Here is a 19383-nt window from a genome sequence, read left to right as displayed (position 1 = left end):
TCTACAGAAAGGGTAGTCTAACTAACTCCCTTCCTTCATTTAAAATAAACCTTGAAGAAACATCTGGCAAGAATTGTGATGTTGAAAAGAAAAATATTTTTTTGGCTGACAGATCTAAACACACTTAGCTGGTGAGATGATAAGGACCTATGGATCTTTTCCAACCACCATTTTTTAAAAATATTTAAATGGAATATAATTCAGTTATTTCAGGAGGATGAAAAGGATTCACTTCTGCTGGGATTCAAACCTATCATCCTTGAGAAGTCCACATGTATCTCACTAGATCATTAAGAGTACAAATATCTTTAAGATAGATGAGCATTTTGTTTTCCCACAAATCAAAAACCCTGTGTCCACGTTTGGTGTCTTCATTATTTCTCGAAATGGATTTTGCTCAAATCAGATCTCAGCATCACTGAATGGTAAAGAAGAGTGTGTAGAAGCAACTTGATAGGAGAAGGCCATTCACCTTCTACCAAAAATGTCCTGAATGGCTTAGCTGGTTAGCAGTATCACAAAGAGATGGCTGAGATCAAAGTTTTAATCTTCTTAGTGACCTGTTACTCTGCTTAGCTCTATTCTATACTGGCACAAATTCACCTCTCAAATTTCTGTTTCTAAATAAAGAAGGACCAGGAAACAAGGCATTAGCAAAACCAGCACCAAAGACAGGAAAACAGAACAGGAACTGCTGTCAGTGGAAAAAGGAGCCCTTCCATCAACACAGAACTTGCAGGCATTTCATTTCGTCTTTTCATTCATTCTTTCTGTGTGGCAGGTGCTGGTATCCCAGAAAGAAACCAGGCATAGAGCCTCTACCCAGAAGGAACTCAGTTTATAAAGAACAAGAGAGATTACAGTGCAAATCCAATAACTGAGGTGTGAACAGGGAGGCACTAATCCCAGCCTGGGTGGGCTCTCCAGAGGTGGCACAAGCCGAAGGACAGAGTGACTGTCATTTGAACAGCTGTAGCAGACATTAGTCCACTATAGTAGCTACTTAATGAAATTTAAAATACCAACAGGAGCCACTTAATATATTATTCTTGAGTTTTAAAAAAATGGGAGGACTGAGCAACAGGCATTTGGGAATCTCTAATGTATGTATTAATAAGACGGCATCAATTCTTTTACCCCACTGCTCGTTTTTGTGGTCGAAGATAAACAACAGATCCCTGCCCTTTGAATGAATTGGAATAAGAACAGGTTTAGAATTTTATTTTAAGTCTCAGGACAGAACTATTTTTTCCTGTAAGACATACAGGAGGTGTGGTTTAAATGAACCAAGTGTACTCTCCAAGTTTCAAATCATGGATTTATACAAGTGAAAACAATGTGACAGAAAGCTCTTCTTAGGAAACACCACAGTTCTTCCATCACTGATGAAGTCATGGGCCCCATTAAAAGATAAGTTAATCATTTAGAGTGAGTATGTTATGCTATCTGAGGTTCCTTCTAAAACCCCTCTCCAAATGTAAGCTGGACCAGTAAAATGAAGCTTTATAAGTTAGCAAGACACCACCCCCATCTTGTGTTCAACAGTCTTCATTACACCCACGTTATTGCCAAAGATGACACTTGCGATTCAACAGTTACAGAATATAGCTTTATTTATAGAATCTTACAAATAAAAACATTTACAGTCCACATAACTTAAGTTATTTTTTTTCTAATTTATCCTCATAACACCTGAGTTATTTAAAAAAATACTGTGATGGAACTGCAGAACTGTAAAAGGAAATATGAATAATAAAAATCTAACCTCTCTCTTTTGCAACAATCAGACAACTTTTCGTTGTTTTTGTTTTTTTTTTTGTGGTACGCAGGCCTCTCACTGTTGTGGCCTCTCCCGTTGCGGAGCACAGGCTCCGGACGCGCCGGCTCAGCGGCCACGGCTCACGGGCCCAGCCGCTCCACGGCACGCGGGATCCTCCCGGTCCGGGGCACGAACCGGCGCCCCCCTGCATCGGCAGGCGGACTCTCAACCACCGCACCACAAGGGAAGCCCAACTTTTCGTTTTTTAAGCAGATTTCCAACATATTACCATCTCCACATTACCATGTGGAAGAGGACTTACTAAAAACAGGTCTTAGGATACTCGAACAGAGAAGCCTTCTTTTTAAAACCCAGGGTGAAGGACCAACGAAGGAAAGACCTAAGTTGACACTAGACACAAAAAACCTTTGGGCAAGGACAGAAGGCAACCTGCAAGCCAGGGTGAGGGTGAGAAGCAGCAGAACCCCTGCTCCTGGGTCACTGCTCCTGCACGTGACACATACCTTCCTTGTTATCCTTAATGGGAGCCGGTCCACGCAGGGAAAGCGAGGGTGAAGATGCTAATGCCAGAGGGGAAAAAGGTCCTCAAAACTCGATACTCCTCAGACTTCTAATATGTACAAATGCTTAAAACAGCAAATCCAACACTTCAAAAAGAAACGGCCACATTTTCAATTGAGGAAAATCTGTTGCCAATGGCAACACATAATCAGTTGCAGGATTTCAGGGTCTCCACCCCTCAGCTCAAACTAGGACTGGCCTCTGGACCAAGTTTCAAGAGAATTTCCCTTTGAGGCAGCTGTCTGTGAAAGGAAAGTTAGTTCCTAATATAGGTGTGCATGAGAAGGGAAGGCACCCTGCTACTTCGTATTTTAGTTTTTAATTTGCTCAAGGTTACATTTTTGAGCTCTTCTCCTAAAACTAGAAACCCACTAACTCTTACTTAGGATTCTACTCCAAGAATAACAGTATTTGTAAGGAATGACAGATCTATAGGGGATGCTAAAATTATAAATTTAATACATCCATGTGAATTAAGGGAAGCAAAATCTTCTGAAATCCTAAGGTTTGAGTTATTTCCCGCTAGCTCCTGAAAGCAGTTTGAGGGAAATCAAACAGAAAAGACAAAGAATCGTTTTAAAACAGTAACAATGACAATAATAATGACAATATAAAAAGTTAGATCCCAACATTCAAGGAATTGGTTCTTTGGTAAAAACTGGACCATAATCCTACCAGGAGTCTGTCCTGATAGTTCATCTAGAATCGTGAGAACTGAGTTTTCCTCCTTCTTCTGCCCATTCTCAAATCTATCAAAGTCAATAGGCAAGATGAGAAAAACTTATAAAGCATCACCAGCGGTTTTCCCACTCATGTTCTTTTCAAGAATAGTCCTGGTTTGACGGATGTTTCCCAAGGGGTGGGGGGAGGCGGGGAGGGGAAAAAAGCCAGAGTAGATGCTGCTTTTAACTACCATAGAATGGAAAGTTTTCCTGTCAGAATGGAAAAGCTAACGGGTGGTGGTGACGGACCAGGACTCGTCAGCCACATGCACAAGTCGGTTTGCGAACACAGCCCCTCCTGGGCTGCGACTGTGGGCACCACTGAGGAAGGCTTCTGGAGAGGTCGGCTCCCCAGAGTGGCTAAAGAATCTCACATTATCAATATGATAATAATAAAGCAATTCACCTAGTGAACCTGGAGATTAGCTCCCCTCGAAGCCAGAGCTCTGAGGAGAGGGCTCCACAGGGCCGGCGGCTGGCCTACGGTCTCACACACAAGTCTATCAATCCGTTTTTCTGAAGAGAGTTAGAGCAATTCCTATTCAGTTCAATACAGGATTCGCCCTTGCTTGTTTGGGGTGAGGGAGAAAGGGGGAACCCCAGACGGTGCAGCAGAACCCATGGGTCCTCTATTCTGCAAACCCCAGGGATGCCCCCATCCAAGCTCTGGATCTTCCATCTCAGAGTTCTATCACTGTTACTTATGGAATCAGTAAACCCTAAATGTTGCCTGCACTGATTCCGTTTCTGATTACCCTTGTCAAGAAGACCACAAGCTGCACTCCAATTCTGTAAGTCAGCTTGCCACCTGTCAGCACAACTGTTGACAAGGGAGGTAAATCTGTGCAGTCTGCCCTCTGACACGGGCACCGTCAATGTGCTTAGAATGTGCTTCCAGGGAGTCTCCCAGGAGATGGGGGTGGAAATCACAGCAAAGCCAACGGATTTCTCACAGGTCTCTCTTCTCTGCCCTCCAGTCTGCCAGTGTTCATCCAAAAGGGGGGGAGGTTCAGGCAACAGAACCTACCTGCTGGCTCACCTGGATGGCCACGAAACACCAGGTGCAGAACCGGTGCCAAGCATCCCAGTGGGAACAGGTAACCATCCTGACAAGACACACACCCCCATCTCAGGGTGATCCTTGCCTCTCCCTCCCGCCCTTCTCATCTGTTTCCAGCTTTTAGTTCTCTTTGAAAGAATAGGCAACTGAACAGATTTTGAAAAAGTAAGAGGGATTCCTGTCTTCTATACCTTTTCTGTAAAAATAGGCGGATTCGCTTAAAAATGGGTCACCTTGAGGCCGAGGAAACACATTTAGATTTATGGGCCCCGAACTATAGATTCACGTCCTGATATTTCTAACCAAGTTGTGAGCCCTGGCTATCTTTTTGCATTGTCGGGCAAAGGATTCAAAAGGTCTCAGTGCTGGTTGGAAGAGAAAGAGGCCAGGGCAACCAGAGAAAAAAGTCAGTCTTGTCTTTTAAGCTGCATTCAGTTCCAGAATCACTCTGAGAAAGAAGAGGAAAGGGGGAGAGGCACTACCTAGAGGCTGGTTACCAGGGCAGCTTATTCCTAGGATACAGCATTTTAAAAACAGCTAACATTTGAATGCAGGAATACAGTCTCCATGTCACAGTTTTTAATAGAACTGCCTCTTCCGAGGTGCTTCCTGGATGAGGAGTCCTCGGGCCAGGGATCGGCGGCCAAGGGCCCGACTGCCGATCCCGCCGGCTCCTGGCAGGGCCCTACCCGATCTGGATCTGTCCCGAATACATAGTGAGGACCAGCATGATGCTGAAACCAGTCAAGAGGCCCAGGTTCTGGATGACAAAGGGGATCAAGACACTGCCGTTCCTTTCATCCTCTTGGCAGACCTCGTTCATCTCAGGGAACTGGGGAAGAGAAAAAGACACCGAGAGCTGCAGTTCCTTTCTTAACCTTTAAGTGCAGGACAATTCAGTCATATGTATATTACCTAACAATTATTACAACATTTACTATTATTATATTTTTGCATTATAAGGCCACCACAATCATTAGTATAAATATATGATTATAATAGTTATAATTAAGATATATAACATACGATTGGTTTACAAAGAAAATCAACAGCAGTAACTTCTAGAACTTAAACGTTAGAGCCTTTCTCCAAGGTGGTTACCATTACTTTACAGCTATGGAAGTGAAACAAAGTACGACACATGCATGTAACCCTGGATGTGTTAACATGCGGACTAAAAAGAACCACTTTGCTAAAAATTACTGTGATCTTTAAAAACACATCAAAAGGTCTTTTTGCTATCAGAATGTTGTCACTTGTTTGGGAAACTCAGCAACCATGTTAAGGGGCCAGAGAATGGAACTAAGCATTGCCGTGACTCAAGGCCTCTTGCTGCTGGCTGGCAAGGCAGGCGACAAAAATACCCTAACCCCAGGAGGGCCACCCGCCGGAGGAGAGAATCTAAGATGTTTCCATGGGCTGAGGATGGACCATGGTGGTCAGTGCTCTCATCATCTCACCAAAATACTACTTTCCGGGACTGCTCTGCTGGCGCAGTGGTTAAGACTCCGTGCTCCCAATGCAGGGGCCCAGGTTCGTTCCCTGGTCAGGGAACTAGATCCCACATGTCACAACTAAGGAGCCCGCCCTGCTGCAACTAAGACCCAGCATGACCAAATAAATAAATAAATAAATATTAAACAAAACAAAAAACTGCTTTCCGAGGATATGGAAAAATAATTCATGCAAACCTGCCAAAGAACCGTCATGCCAACAAGGAAGGAAATCAACCTTGTTAATTATAAAGATGCAACAAATCAGGTATTAAACTAGCAAACGCAAAACTACTTAAAACGGTTATACCAAACGTTACCAGGTACGATGTACACTTTCAGGACACTGCTAATGATGTAAATTAAAGAAGGGTAAGCTTTTTAGAAAGCAATTTGGTGATACATATTAAAACCTCAAACCACGCATCCCTTCTGAACCAGCAATTCTTGTTCTGGAGAAGGTAAATCCCCTCACCAAATACTACTGCCAATGAGAAAAGGATGCTTTTAAAGAGTATGCAACATGAAAAATGTCTAGGATGTATTAAGTAAAAAAAAAAACAAAAAAAAAAACAGGATATAAAATTGTGTACTCCATGTGATTAGAGTTATTTAAAAACAAACACAATGCACTGAGATGAAAAAGAAACAAAGCCAAGTGTTGTTATTTTGGGGGAGAATAATTATGGGTAATTTCCTCTCCCTTCCTTCCCTCCCTTCCCCATTCTTTATCTATAAGTCTTTATTCCGTAATACTTAAAGTAAGGACCCCGGAGTTGAGATACATCATTTTCTTTAATGACATATGCTAAAGGAACATAGGCCTTTCATCCTTTAAAATCTAATGTCCCCTTAAAAGGCATTGGACAGTACACTTTTATTTACAAATCGTGTGGCATGTGACTTGATTCCTCAATAAAGTTATTATTGGTGGCGCAGCGGTTAAGAACCTGCCTGCCAATGCAGCGGACACAGGTTCGATCCCTGGTCCGGGAATATCCACATGCCATGGAGCAACTAAGCCCATGTGCCACAACCTCCGAGCCTGAGCTCTAGAGCCCACGAGCCACAACTACTGAGCCCACACACTCTAGGGCCCGCGTGCCTAGAGCCCGTGCTCCACAACAAGAGAAGCCACTGCGACGAGAAGCCCGCGCACTGCAACAAAGAGTAGCCCCCACTCGCTGCAGCTAGAGAAAGCCCGCGCACAGCAACGAAGACCCAATGCAGCCAAAAATAAACAAATAAATAAATAAAATTTAAAAACAAAAAAACGAACTAATGCCCCTTGGCTGTCCTCCCAATCCAACGAATTTCATAACCTGATCCAGTTTTGCCTACAAGGCATTAAAACTATGGAAGACTTACCATATCAGCCAGAGAAATATACAAGAACATTCCTCCAGCCAGGGCAAAGATCCAGTTAGCAGAGAAGTGGCTGCCAGCTAAGATGCCGAAGGCCAGGCCCACGTAACAGCAGCAGGCAGAGAGGAAGTTGAAGAAGAGAGCCTGCTGGATACTCATGCCGGCATTGAGCAGGATGACAAAGTCTCCTGTGGTGGGGACAACAAGAGGGGAGGGTGTGGACAGAAGATTCATACTAGGTCGTGGGACACACAGCTTGATGAGGACATGCTTAAACGCTGGATGGAGTGTGGGTGAAAATCAAGATGGCCCCAGACTGGAGATCACGGTGACGAGACTAGGGCCCCCTTCACCACCACGCCGAGGAGCTGTCTCCATCTGTGAGGCTGGGAGTGTACAACCAGTCTAGAGGCTGAAAACAATGCACAGGATTTTCAAAAGAGAAAACCATCTAGCAATGGCCTCATTTCTCTCTCTTTTTTTTTTTGCCCAGCTGCTCCGTGGCATGTGGGATCCTCCCGGACCGGGGCACGAACCCGTGTCCCCTGCATCGGCAGGCGGACTCTCAACCACTGCGCCACCGGGGAAGCCCTCATTTCTCTTTTGATTGATGTTGAAACAGAAGGAGCTTCCTTCCGCAAAACTGCAATGAATGGTATTTTTCGAAAACAAAATTGAGACTGAGAGAAATAGTAATTTGCCCAGTCACAGTCACAAGCCAATAAATGGCAAAGCCAGGACATGACCTTGAGTGTCTGAGCCTTCAAAAAGTCTAGGCTTTTTACACTCTCCCTCTGATAAAACCAAGGACCTTCCAGCCCCTGGTTCATCTATTTCTTCTACCCACCAGACTCCTAACATACATCTCAGCCTTTGGAAGAATTAATAGGATGTAAGAGATAACCTATATTGAGCACTTAGAATAGCGTATGCACGCAGTAAGTCCTTTTCACTATTTTTTCCTTTTGCTTTTTACGATGAATCAATGAGGTAGGTACCAGTATTAAGCCCAGTTGTAGAGGTGAGGAAACAGCCACAGGTTATGGGACTATGGGGAAACACACCATCCCAGTAAAAAATGCCATCATTTCCAATGATCAATTTTCTTTCTTTCTTTCTTCCTTCCTTCCTCCCTTCCTCCCTCCCTCCCTCCCTCTCTCTCTCTCTCTCTCTCTCTCTCTCTCTTTCTTTCGCCATGCTGTGCAGCATGCGGGATCTTAGCTCCCTGACCAGGGATCAAACCCGTGCCCCCTGCAGTGGAAGCGTGGAATCTTAACCATTAGAAAGCCAGGGAAGTCCCGTCCAATGATCAATTTTCAATTATTAACTCAGCTGTTGAGAATTAGTGGTTTGATTTCACATAGCATAGAAAATGTGTTAATTAATCATAACGTGTGTTCTGAAGTGGGGGGAGGAGTCGGCACAAGCAGAAGGGGCTGGGGGGTGGGGTGTGAGCACACTTACCTAGCTCGTGTGGGAACTCCTCGCAGAGGATGGCCACCGAGGTGCTGATGCCTTGGAAGACAGACACGGTGAAGGAGGCACCAATAGCCAGGCCATCGATGAAATTATGGAGGCCGTCGCTCAGGGTGATCATCCAGGCCAGTGTGCCGATGTCAGAGTAGCGGACACCTTTCAGCCAGTAGCAGGCGCTCTGGGAAGCCTGCAGGTCCTGCAAGAAAGCCCCCCTGTCAAAGGGTGGACGACGGACCTTCAAGGTAGGCCCGAGTCATCAAGGCCATTACCACTTAAGGGCCCCTGCCCCCCCCCCCAGCAGTGGATGGCCCACTGACCTGGACAGAGAGGGAGCCCACGATGACCTTCTCGTCCATCACAGGGGCCTTCCCATCCAGCTCGCCACTGCAGCGCTGAGAAATCATGTGGTCCAGATCCCCGTTCTGCAGCTTCTCTGTCACCCCCTCCTCCTGGTCCTTCTGGGAAGGGAGCGTCTCAGAGGCATAATGGCTGTGTCCGTGATGATGCTGGAGGGACCACAGGGAGGGGTCGGGTCAGTGCAACACTCACCAAAACCACCCACCCGGCAGGAGCTCTAAGCACCGGGAAGACCTCACTCCCACCATCCAAGAAAACACAAGTAGGCAATAGGACAGAAACCTAGGGCAAGGTGTTGGAGAACGCTGAATCGAAGGGCACGTGGTGCTGCCATGGGACGGATCTCAGAGGAGTGACCTCAGGGCCAACACTCATCCCTGCCAGGAGGCACAGCAAAGAACATTTACAGCTGCTCCTCGCAATGCCTAATGATTCGCCCTCACCCACTGCTAATACCCTCCTGAGGTGAAGTGAGGTATCTACTCATGAAATAGTTTGTGGGTTTGAATCCATGGCAGGAGGATCCAGGTAAGCCCACTGGATTGGCACTGAGGTAACACCACTACCGGACACAGTTCTGAGATGGATGCTCTCCCTAGAGGCGCTTCTTTTACCAACGATTAGGCCTCACCTCATTTTTCTGCTTAAGAAGCATCTTCAAGACCTTCTCTGTGAAAAAGAAGAGATAAAAGCCCCCAAACACCACTGCAGACTTGGAGACATAATAATCTTCCAGAGGGTTGAAACCAAAAGCCTGTGGATCCAAGAAAACAAAATGAGTTTAAGAATATAGAAAATCTTCACTGGTCCCCTCTCATCTCTTTAACCACTTGACTCTAGGAAAGGAAGAGACCGGGACAACTCTGCCCTGTACTCAATCCCTTTCCAGCAAAAATCTAACCCTTGATGTTTCCCTAATGTCACATCACCAGACCCGCTGGGTTCTCTCTAGCTTATTTTCTGATGCAAAAGACAGATCGTCTTTAGAATTTTACTCTCAGGAAGAACAGCCTTGGATGTGGCTTTCTACTTTTAATGAGGACTCTGTCTTCACTTCTCCTGGAGCTTTGCTACAAGGACAGACTCTGCCGGCAGATTCCATCTTTAAGGAGGAGACACTCGTGTTTGTTCTCATCGTTATATAGCGTTCCTGGCTGATCTGCCTGTAAACACACAGGGAGATGGTACAGTTATACTTTCTAAAATGGGAAATCCTTTCTCCAGTTAAATAGTAAGAATTGCGGCATCTTCCTGACCGCAGACCTCCCAGTGACCACAAAGCCAAGAAAGCAGACTGTGTGACTGCACGTGTCAATTTTGGGGGTTTTGTCTTGGTTTCTGGAAACTTCACTTATTATGGCCAAAAGAAAGAAGGAAAAAAAAAAAAGAATCCATTGGGAAGCAGATAGGAGTAGAAATGAGGAGAATTCCATTCTCAGTGATGCTCCTGACTTGTGCGGGGGGGCCTTGGGAAAGTGTCTGCTGACCTGCTCCTAAGTTTCCTGATAGGAAATGGGCCCCTCGAATAAACACCAGCCTTCCCGTGAATAGGGCCCAGATAAAACACCAGCCTTCCCGTGAAAAGGTCCCAGATAAAAGACCACCAGCACCAGGAACTCCGGGCTAATTAAAAGCTAAGTGTTTGTCTTTTCTATTTTAAAGGGACGAAATGCAATCTCTTAGTGTAGTTTTCTAAGAGACATTAAAGGTCAAGTTCTAGAATAGAAATTACTCATTCCGGCCAACTTTCCAGGAGAGTCCAATCATCTTACGGAAAAGTGGGGTGGAAAGAGGCAACTAACAGTTCTCCACAAAAAGCACTAAGATACGAGCTCTTGTGCAGGTCGGATTCTGTATCTGTTAAATGGGTACAACATTCCTTGTTTCCTACACATCACAGAGGTGATCTAAGGATCAACTCAGAAAACACAAAACCGCATCTTGGAAAACAAAGTGCTCTAAGGAGCCCGGGGCGTCATCTTTCTGCTTCACCTCTGGCTCATCCAGGCCCGTCAGACTACCCACAATGTAGGATTCCTGCCATCAGCAGGTCTACGCAGAGACCACACGGGATGAGAAACTCCTCTAAGGCCCTGCTAAGCCTTACAAACACTGGGCTCCTCCTCTCTCATGAAGGGTTTCCTGGTTAGCCCAGGCGAAAGGGCAAAGGTGTGAGGCCAGACTGGTGGGTTCTCTCCAGCTTATTTTCTTTCTTTTCTTCTTCTTCTTCTTTTTTTTTATTTTGCCAACAGCAAGACTTTACTGTGCACCTATTATATAAAGGCCCTTCCATGGATTAGGAGCTCATTATTTAATCCTCATACCTCTCTAGCTTATTTTCTGATGCAAAAGACAGGTTGTCGGGCTTCCCTGGTGGCACAGTGGTTGAGAGTCCGCCTGCCGATGCTGGGGACACGGGTTTGTGCCCCGGTCCGGGAAGATCCCACATGCCGCGGAGCGGCTGGGCCCGTGAGCCATGGCCGCTGAGCCTGTGCCTCCGGAGCCTGTGCTCCGCAACGGGAGAGGCCACAACAGTGAGAGGCCCGCGTACCAAAAAAAAAAAAAAAAAGACAGGTTGTCTAGAATTTAATGTCCTACTGAGGAGAAGTGAGCTTTTCACTGAGACCTACGGATTCTGTTTTTGGTGCCAAAAGCTCCAAATTGGGAGCCGTAACGTGACCTAACTACACTACCTCTGTTCACCTAACAGACGGTGAGCACCAGGTGTTTAGGAAACATTAACTCACGCGACCCTCACGGCCTCACCCTGAGGTCCGCCCTTTTTATTCTTCCCGTTTTACGTATGAGGAAACAGAAGGACAGAGCGGTCAGGTGACTTGCCCAAGGGCACAGAACTTGTGGCCGGTGGAGCCGGGATTTGAACCAGCTCTCAAAGCCTTCTCTAAGCTGCCTCTCCTCGCTCGTGCCTACATCCTAGCTTCACTTTCCAAAAGGAGAGGACCTCCTCTCTAGGCCTTCTGTGGAGATGGAGGGCCCGCCCACTGTGTCCCGCCATCCCCCAGGAGGCGGCGTGCCCCTGTGCAAGGGCCCTGGCTTGCCATACCTCGGGGATGAGCTGGAAGAGGGCGTTGGAGTAGAGGGTTCCAATCGCCAGAGCTATGAAGTAGAGCAGCAGCCTCTTGTAAAAAGTCTTCTTCATGAAGGGCACCACGCTGGCCCCCATCAGGGAGCAGAGGGAGATGACGGTCACACAGAGGAGACCGTACCCCCAGACTGCCGGGGAGGGGGAGCCAGCCCCACCCAGGACAGGGACAAGGGCGAACGCCCCACGGCACGGCAGCCACCATTCAGGGAGAGAGGTGGAGAGGGCGGGAGGTGGAGTGGGAGGGGGTTTTGGTGGATATTAACAAAGGAGGCAAAACAAGAAAAATCAGAGAGACAAGCAGGGAGGGAGAGAGAAACAGAACATTTGTTAGTGATTCAAGTCCAATGAAATTTCCTTCAATCGGCTCAGGAGAAACGGGGAGGAACTCGCGGTGGCCTTGGAACCCCGCGTCTCTCGCCCCTGCTGCCTGGGTGGCTGCTGAGTCCCACCGCTAGCTGCTGTGCCTGGCAGGGCAGGTTCCTGCCCTTGGCCCGTAGCCGAGGTGTGCTCAGGCCTAGCCAGGGGCTGCCCAGCAGACTTTGGACTCGAGAGCTCTAGGGAACAGGAAACCAGAGCAAGGGGAAGAGACCGGCAGATCGTTGGGCTGCCGTGTTGGCACGTCTGACCCTCGCTATGCAGGCACATGGGACACTCCCCACACCTGGTCTGCTCTGTGCAGGGCAGAAGGGACGGACAAGTAAGGCCCGATGGCCACAAAATCCATTCTCTTAACATCTCAGGTTTTGTTTTTTTCCTATGACCTTGTTTTGTTTTTTGTTTTCATTTTCAGTTATGCCCCGAAACTTGCAGGATCTCAGTTCCCCGACCAGGGACTGAACCTGGGCCATGGCACAGGAAACCCGGAATCCTAACCACTAGGCCACCAGGGAACTCCCTCAGGTTTTGCTTTATTTGTTTGTTTCCATTTGCTTTGAGAGGGCTGCAGTGTAGAGAACAGAGTTCCAAGATCACCCGTCAAAAATATTTCCTCTACCATTTCCCAGTGTCACACACTCCGGGCAGGACAAAAGTGAGCCAGGATGAGGCCTGCCCTGTGAGCCCAGGGGCGGAGTATGTACCATTATTGTATTCCCATTCAACAGGCAACACAGCATTTCATTTCCAATCTTGAAAAAAAATTAATAAATTTAATTTCTGGAGCCGAAAAAAAAGTAGCCCAAGATGAGGCCTGCCCTGAGAAGTGCTTGCTAGATTCATGTGGAATTCTGACATACCATCAAGATGGTTCACCTTAAACCAGTTTTCTCTCCTCATCATGAAGAGGGAACAGGCAAGGCAGGGATGGGCATCCCGTAGAGTCTTTTGATTGGAAAGGCCAGGCAGCTGCCTATGGAAGGCGGCCATCAGCATTCCCAAAGAAGGTCCACACATCACCCATCGCCCCACTGCACGTCCTTGCCTGAGATGACAGGTGGGCAGACTGTCACCTTGGGTCTTATTTTTTTTAGCTCCTCAGTGGTTACAATTAAAGAACAAAATCAACAAACATTTCAGAACAGTCAAGTAAGGGTGCCAGGAAGTCAGTCCTATCAGGAAAAAGTCAAGATGCAAGGTGTGAAGGACGGTGGGTCCCTTTCCTTTATTTGGTAATTTTGATTTCGCTTTTTTCATTAAATAGTCTTGATTCTATGTTTGGCCCTCTATACTGTAGATTAGGGCCTGCTTAAAAAAAAAAAGGATCACGTACTTTTTAGGTCAATACAACTTTTCAGTCGGTAACCTCTTTCCTTCCACCTCATTCCAGGTGGATCAGCTCTTGGTGGCCACACCTGAGCACGGCCAGGTCCTCTACTTAGAACAGAGGGGGTCTGGAGGACCAAGGGCAGGGACAGCCACCACTGGCTGCTTTCCTTTCCAGCCCTGCTGACAGGGCTTAGGAAAGGCACTGACTGGGGAAGGAGGCTGATAGGTCCCCAGCATGGGGGACAAGTGCTGAGAGCCTTGCATCTGACATCCCCTGAAGAGGCCAGAGGCAAACCTGGGTGCCCCAGGAGTGAGAGGAGGCCCTTGAGATCCAGAGGCAGAAGTCATTTGCATCCCTTGACATGAGGAAGAAGTTAATGTTTCAGGTGGCGGCTATCAGGTGCCTTGGAGCACAGGGTCGGGGCGGGGACGCCCCAGGGAGACAGGACGCGCACGTTTCTTTTCTACTGCACCTCTGGGATGAGCTGGAAGAGCGCGTTAGAGAGCAGCGTTCCAATGGACAGGGCGATGAAGTAAGTGAGCACACGGCTGAAAAACGCTTTTCTCCGTGCACGGCCAGGACGAGGACTCCCAGGAGAGAGGCCAGGTTAATCAGTGAGACACTGAGGAAACCAAAGCCCCACACTGTGGAGGAACAAGAACAGACGAGGGCCTCCATTACTGAGGGTGGAGGTACTCTTGCTGCTGGGGGGCAGCCCGTTCTGAACTCAGCGGCAATCGGGGCAGACAGAGATCTGCCAACCCATCAGTAAATGCTTGTTGAGTCCACCTCTTGCTGGGTGCTGTGGAGACGCCTAAAAATATACACCAAGCTGCTATCCGAAAGCAGCTTACATTTCAGATGGAGGGGCAGATGAAAGGCTATAGACCACAGGAGTTTAAATAACGACAGCAGGGAAACGACGTGGGGTGTGACACAGGTGGCACATGCTAGGGTACCAAGTGCCAGGCTGCTCACACCAGCACGACAGGATTGCAGAAGGTCGATCCAGGCCCAAGGAGCCGTGTGCACACACAGGCCACGGTGAAACCACTGCGGCTGGAGCAGGGTACCAGGCAGGGGAGGGGGAGGAGGATGAAGTGGGTGAAGTGGGCCGAGGGCAGACTGTGAAAGGCCTTAAATGCTAGACTCAAAAATCAAGGTGTTGGCCCCCTGGTAGTTTAATGAAAACCAAAACGGAAAAGTGACCAAAAAGAGCACCTCGAGGCTGGTCCAAAAGCCCCACGACAGAACGCTCACCAGCCACGCTGCCCGGCCTGGCAATGTGCTGGACCGGTCTTGGGAGTACAGGAGATACCAGTATAGTCATTACTCCCGCCCTTATCATCGCCCCTCCCGACGATGATAAGAGGATGATAACCGGTCAAACATTCAGCGGGCAGCTCTATCTGATCAGCCCAGCGGTCCTCATGCAGACAAGCACGGACACCAGGCCCTGCCTTCCCGTGCTGGCTCACCTTCAACTGAGCTGGGCCTCCCCTCTTCTGTCTGCTCGTTCTCCTCATTCTCCTGGTTCTCGGAGGAGCAGGCCCGGGAATCCAGCTGCTGGAGGATGGTGGGGCAGAACTCCTGGAACTCACGCCCCCCAATCCGCAACTGGTCGCTGAGGTTGTGGGCAGCAAAGAGTTCTCCAGAACTGAAGCACTGAAACCAAGTGGGAGGGGCAGAAAGCCTCTTAGGACCCAAAGTCACACCTTGCCCCTGATGAGACTTCCAAGACGGAAAATAGAAGATGCAAATTTCACGGAACCTGCAGACTAATGTCCAAGGATGAGAGCAAAGTCGTCCCTAAACTTGAAAGACTGATAAGTAATCTTAGAGATCAGCCACCCATACATACCTTCCACTCACTCCTCTGTAAATGGCTACCTAGAAGTTCTGGGAACAACCGAATTCCAATCGTTATGACCAGGGTGTGGCTTCTGGGAAACATGCCTCTATGTGCATACCTGAAGATACAGCTTCTCCCAGATACCAAATCTGGCCACATTACAACAGCCCAGGGAGCTATGAGAGTAAAATGCAGATTTCACGTACTTCTCCAGAGCTACTGAGCACAGGTGTCTAAGAGGGACAGTGGTCTCCTGGACCATATCCAGTAATGTCCCCAGACTGCAGGATGTGTTGGCTGAGATTGGGAAAGGAAGCGGGGGGAAATCTGAAGACTCAGGGTCTGCCACGGAGCAAGTGTGGGCCTGCCCAGTGGGCATGAGCTCTGAGTTCCCTCGGGAAGCATCAGGTTAAGTGGTTCTCCACCACACCGTTCCCATGAAACACTGCCATTCTACTTCTAATTAAACAGTTACACGTCAGTCTTTCGCTGAGTTTGGTTTACGTGGCTCTGTCTCTGAGGGAAACAGCCCTCTGGGAGTGCCGGCGAGTGAGGGTTTCTGGACCTGGTACTTCCATGGGGTCCAGCGGTTAAGACTTCGCTTTCCAATGCAGGGCGTGCGGGTTCAATCCCTGGTCAGGGAGGCTGGGATCCCACATGCCTCGCGGCCCAGAAAACCGAAAAAACAAAACTGAAGCAATACTGTTAACAAATTCAATAAAGACTTTAAAAATGGTCCACATCAAAAAAATCTTAAAAAAAAAAATGCTGGGGGCTGGACTCAGTGACCCCCAAGATCCTGCTGCTGAGCCGGAAGGCCTCTGGGGTCAGGCTGCATGCGCCCCCCAAGGCAGCCACCCCCTCCGACTCAGACGTGCACCACGCCCCTGTGGTTCTGCATATCACGCCACATGGCTTTCCCCAGCCTGGCGACTCGGTCTCTCCAAACTCCGCTCTCCTTCAAGGCGAAGCTCCAGGACACCCCACACAGAAGCTTCCTTGACCATCTAGTGCACACTCACCCTCACGCTTCTCTCATTTCTGAATCCTGTAACGACTATCCAAGCCACAGCATCTAGCACTTCATTTGAATATCAGTTAACTCTGTTCTTGGTTGGCTGAGCTCCCCATCTTAACAGTAAACTCCCTAAGCATGACTCATTTTCCTCTATTTCTCACCACACTCAGCACAGGGAACAAAGTAGATATGCAAAGACGATGCTGGCTGACTTATATTTGGCTGCCACACACAGCCTCAGACTCTGATTAGCCAAGAAGATATGGAAGACAGAACAGAGAACCAGGAGCCAAAAGACCTGAGTCTTAATCCTGGTCCCTCCAGAACTCGCTGTGGGTTCCTTAGTATCTCAGTATATACAGGATATAATGAAGATCTGCCACCTGCACGTAGAGGTACTTTGAGGCTCACCTAGGATAACGGGCAAAGGGCTTTGCAGAAACTCTATAAGAAATATTAGCTGACCCGGGAGCTCCAGCTTACCAGCAGTTCCAGGAGATCCCAGTGCGGCTCTGAGGAAGGGTCTGGAGGGCTGAGAGCCCCTACTTCATGGCTGCCCTTTGCTAAGGGCTTCAAAACACCCATGTAGGAGGTTGGGAGGCGCTGCTGGAGACTCAGACTAGCTGATCCCGACCGCAGGGGAAGAAGTGGCCCCTCTGCTCTGTCATCAAGGCTCGCCTGCCCCCAACTAGATTGGGAACCTTGAAAGAACAGAGACGGTGCTGGGCAGAGCCAGGGAAGCCTTACCGTCGAGAGGTTCCTTGGTCCCGGCACGGACTGGGAGACGTTGTCCCGGCCCACTCCCACGTCCAGGCGGTTAAGCAGGGCCTTCAGCTGCTGCAGGGTGAGGCTGTCGCCCTCCCCGTAGCGATGCATGAGGTTCTGCAAGAAAGAGGCTGCGCTGATGGCGGGTGTCCCCACGGACACAGCATGAGCCTCAGGAGCAGCCGTCCACACGGCGAGCAGAGCCAGCAGGAGGCAGCTGGGGAGGGCTGGGTGCAGCAGCTTCATGGTGACAGGTGAGGCTGCAAGAGGAGAAGGCCAGGTGAGGGCAAGGCTTAGGACCCCCATCCTCTCCTTCCACACCAGACCCGCCAGCTGCGCTCCCGAACAGGAGGGTCTCTCTTCAGAGTCTGAATCCAGTTGGTATCAAACTGACTCTTCATCCCTTCTATAAGGCCTCTGCCTAAGCTTTTGAGAAAAATCCTTCTTTGGAAACAGAAGATAAAAAACAAGTTCAATAGGTCTGACCAAATTTGAAAAGAAAAAAGTATAGGAAAACTATGGGTGTTTAAAGCCCTTATCTTTTTAGAGATACTGAAATCATCATGGATTAAATATCTTACTTGGGATTTGCTTCAAGATAACCAAGGAGTGGATATTTGCATTAGAGTATAGACGAGACAAGACTGAGCATGAGTTGGTAATTGTTGGAACTGAGTGATGGGTAGGTGGGAATCCATGATACTATTCTCTCTACCTTTTTGTATATGTTTGAAATTCTCCAAAGGAAAATCTAAAAAAAAAAAAAGAACACCACCACTTAAAGAGGGGGGATAAAAAACAGACCGGAAAATTATACACCATCAAACATGCCAAAGGATTATTTCTATACTACCTAAATTAGGGAAACCGACATGAAAAATACTCAGTCTCCCTGGCTTGTTAAGAATACAAATTTAAAAGATGGAGGGTGCTACTTTGCTACTTATTAAAATAGCAAAACACATTTTTTAAAAAAGATATAAAACCAAATGTTAGTGAGGTTAAACAACAGAATAACATACTTCTGGGGGCTGTATACATAATATGACTCTGGAGAAGTTATACGATAATAAATGTATTTAAATCCTTAATAACTCTACTTCTAGAATTTACACTAAGAGAAGCAATCCAAAAATAAAAAGGCTATTGGCAGAAGATGTGTTGCGGTCAAGTGGATTACAATCAATTTCATGCAATAGTATGCAGCTATAAAAAGGAGAATCGTGAGATAAATGTTAAATAAAGAAGCAGAACAATTATGTAATCAGAGTTAAGAACTGAGAAGGAATAGAGAAAAAATGAAAGCTTCCAGTAGCAGGATGGATGATTTTTCTTTGTTAATCATTTCCCTTAGTATAGTTTATAATGTAACTTGTGAAATAAACAAACACCAGGAGGGGAAAATGAGCCTCCTATTTAATCCAGGCCTAGGAACCCAGGCACTGCAGTTATTCCCATGCCTCCCCGGGGTACCCGGGGCTCTGGCATGATGCCTCACGTGGATCACTCCATCTCTCCGACCTTGCTTGGGACAGAGGAACCAGAGCAAAGTGGTTAAGAGCAGGCTGATCTGCATCCTGGACTCTGCCGTTTACCAGCTGTGTGATCTTGGGCAAGTTATGTAACCAGACGTCAACATTCTACACCCAGAGCGGTGATAGAGCGTACCATGGCCTTTAGGGTCAGGAAGACCTGGCTTGAATTTCCACACTGCTGCTTCCCAGCAGTGACCTTGGCCAAGTTACGTAGCCTCTCTCTCCGCACCTCAGTTTTTTCATCTATAAAATCTGTACCCGCCTCACTGGACTATTGGTGAAGATTTAACGACACAAGCTTTGGCAAGGGACTAGACTCAAGAAAGCGCTCGACAAAACATGGCTATGATTATCGTAAGACTTACAATTGGCAGGGTTCCTCCACTTTGACTCCCTCTCAGATATTAAGCTGCCAAAGGAAGCACAGTGGCCGACTTTACTCCACGCCTACATCGCACAAGTCCCCCGACCACAAGCATACCCGGGACATTCCAGGCTTTAGGTTCCACACATGGGGCACGCACAGAATCTGGAGACATAAACCATCACTCTTCAGTGAATATACTTTGAGTCACACAAATGAATGGA

At 47.7% G+C, this 19383-nt stretch overlaps 1 protein-coding gene across 6 annotated transcripts in view; it reads right to left on the bottom strand.

The window, feature by feature from the left end:
* Positions 1-1587: 1587 nt before the first annotated feature.
* The window catches only part of SLC39A14 (solute carrier family 39 member 14), a 47307-nt gene continuing 29511 nt past the window's right edge, over positions 1588-19383 (bottom strand). For 3 of the 6 annotated variants that reach the window (XM_032635640.1, XM_032635639.1, XM_032635642.1), the window contains exons 2-9: positions 17243-17520; positions 15104-15290; positions 11879-12048; positions 9446-9568; positions 8775-8963; positions 8446-8653; positions 6985-7169; positions 1588-4955 (exon numbers count right to left, since the gene is read on the bottom strand). In XM_032635640.1, coding sequence (XP_032491531.1) covers positions 4809-4955; positions 6985-7169; positions 8446-8653; positions 8775-8963; positions 9446-9568; positions 11879-12048; positions 15104-15290; positions 17243-17506 — 1473 coding nt within the window. In that variant the 5' untranslated portion in view covers positions 17507-17520 and the 3' untranslated portion in view covers positions 1588-4808. Of the gene's footprint in view, positions 4956-6984; positions 7170-8445; positions 8654-8774; positions 8964-9445; positions 9569-11878; positions 12049-15103; positions 15291-17242; positions 17521-19160; positions 19325-19383 lie in introns of all 6 variants that reach the window. The other 3 variants (XR_004350455.1, XM_032635641.1, XM_032635643.1) reach the window with 3 other exon arrangements.

The sequence above is a fragment of the Phocoena sinus genome, chromosome 6, assembly GCF_008692025.1.
Source record: "Phocoena sinus isolate mPhoSin1 chromosome 6, mPhoSin1.pri, whole genome shotgun sequence".
NCBI lineage: Eukaryota > Metazoa > Chordata > Mammalia > Artiodactyla > Phocoenidae > Phocoena > Phocoena sinus.
The sequence above is the reverse complement of the archived record's forward strand: the minus strand, read 5'-3'. Positions and strand labels throughout refer to the sequence as shown.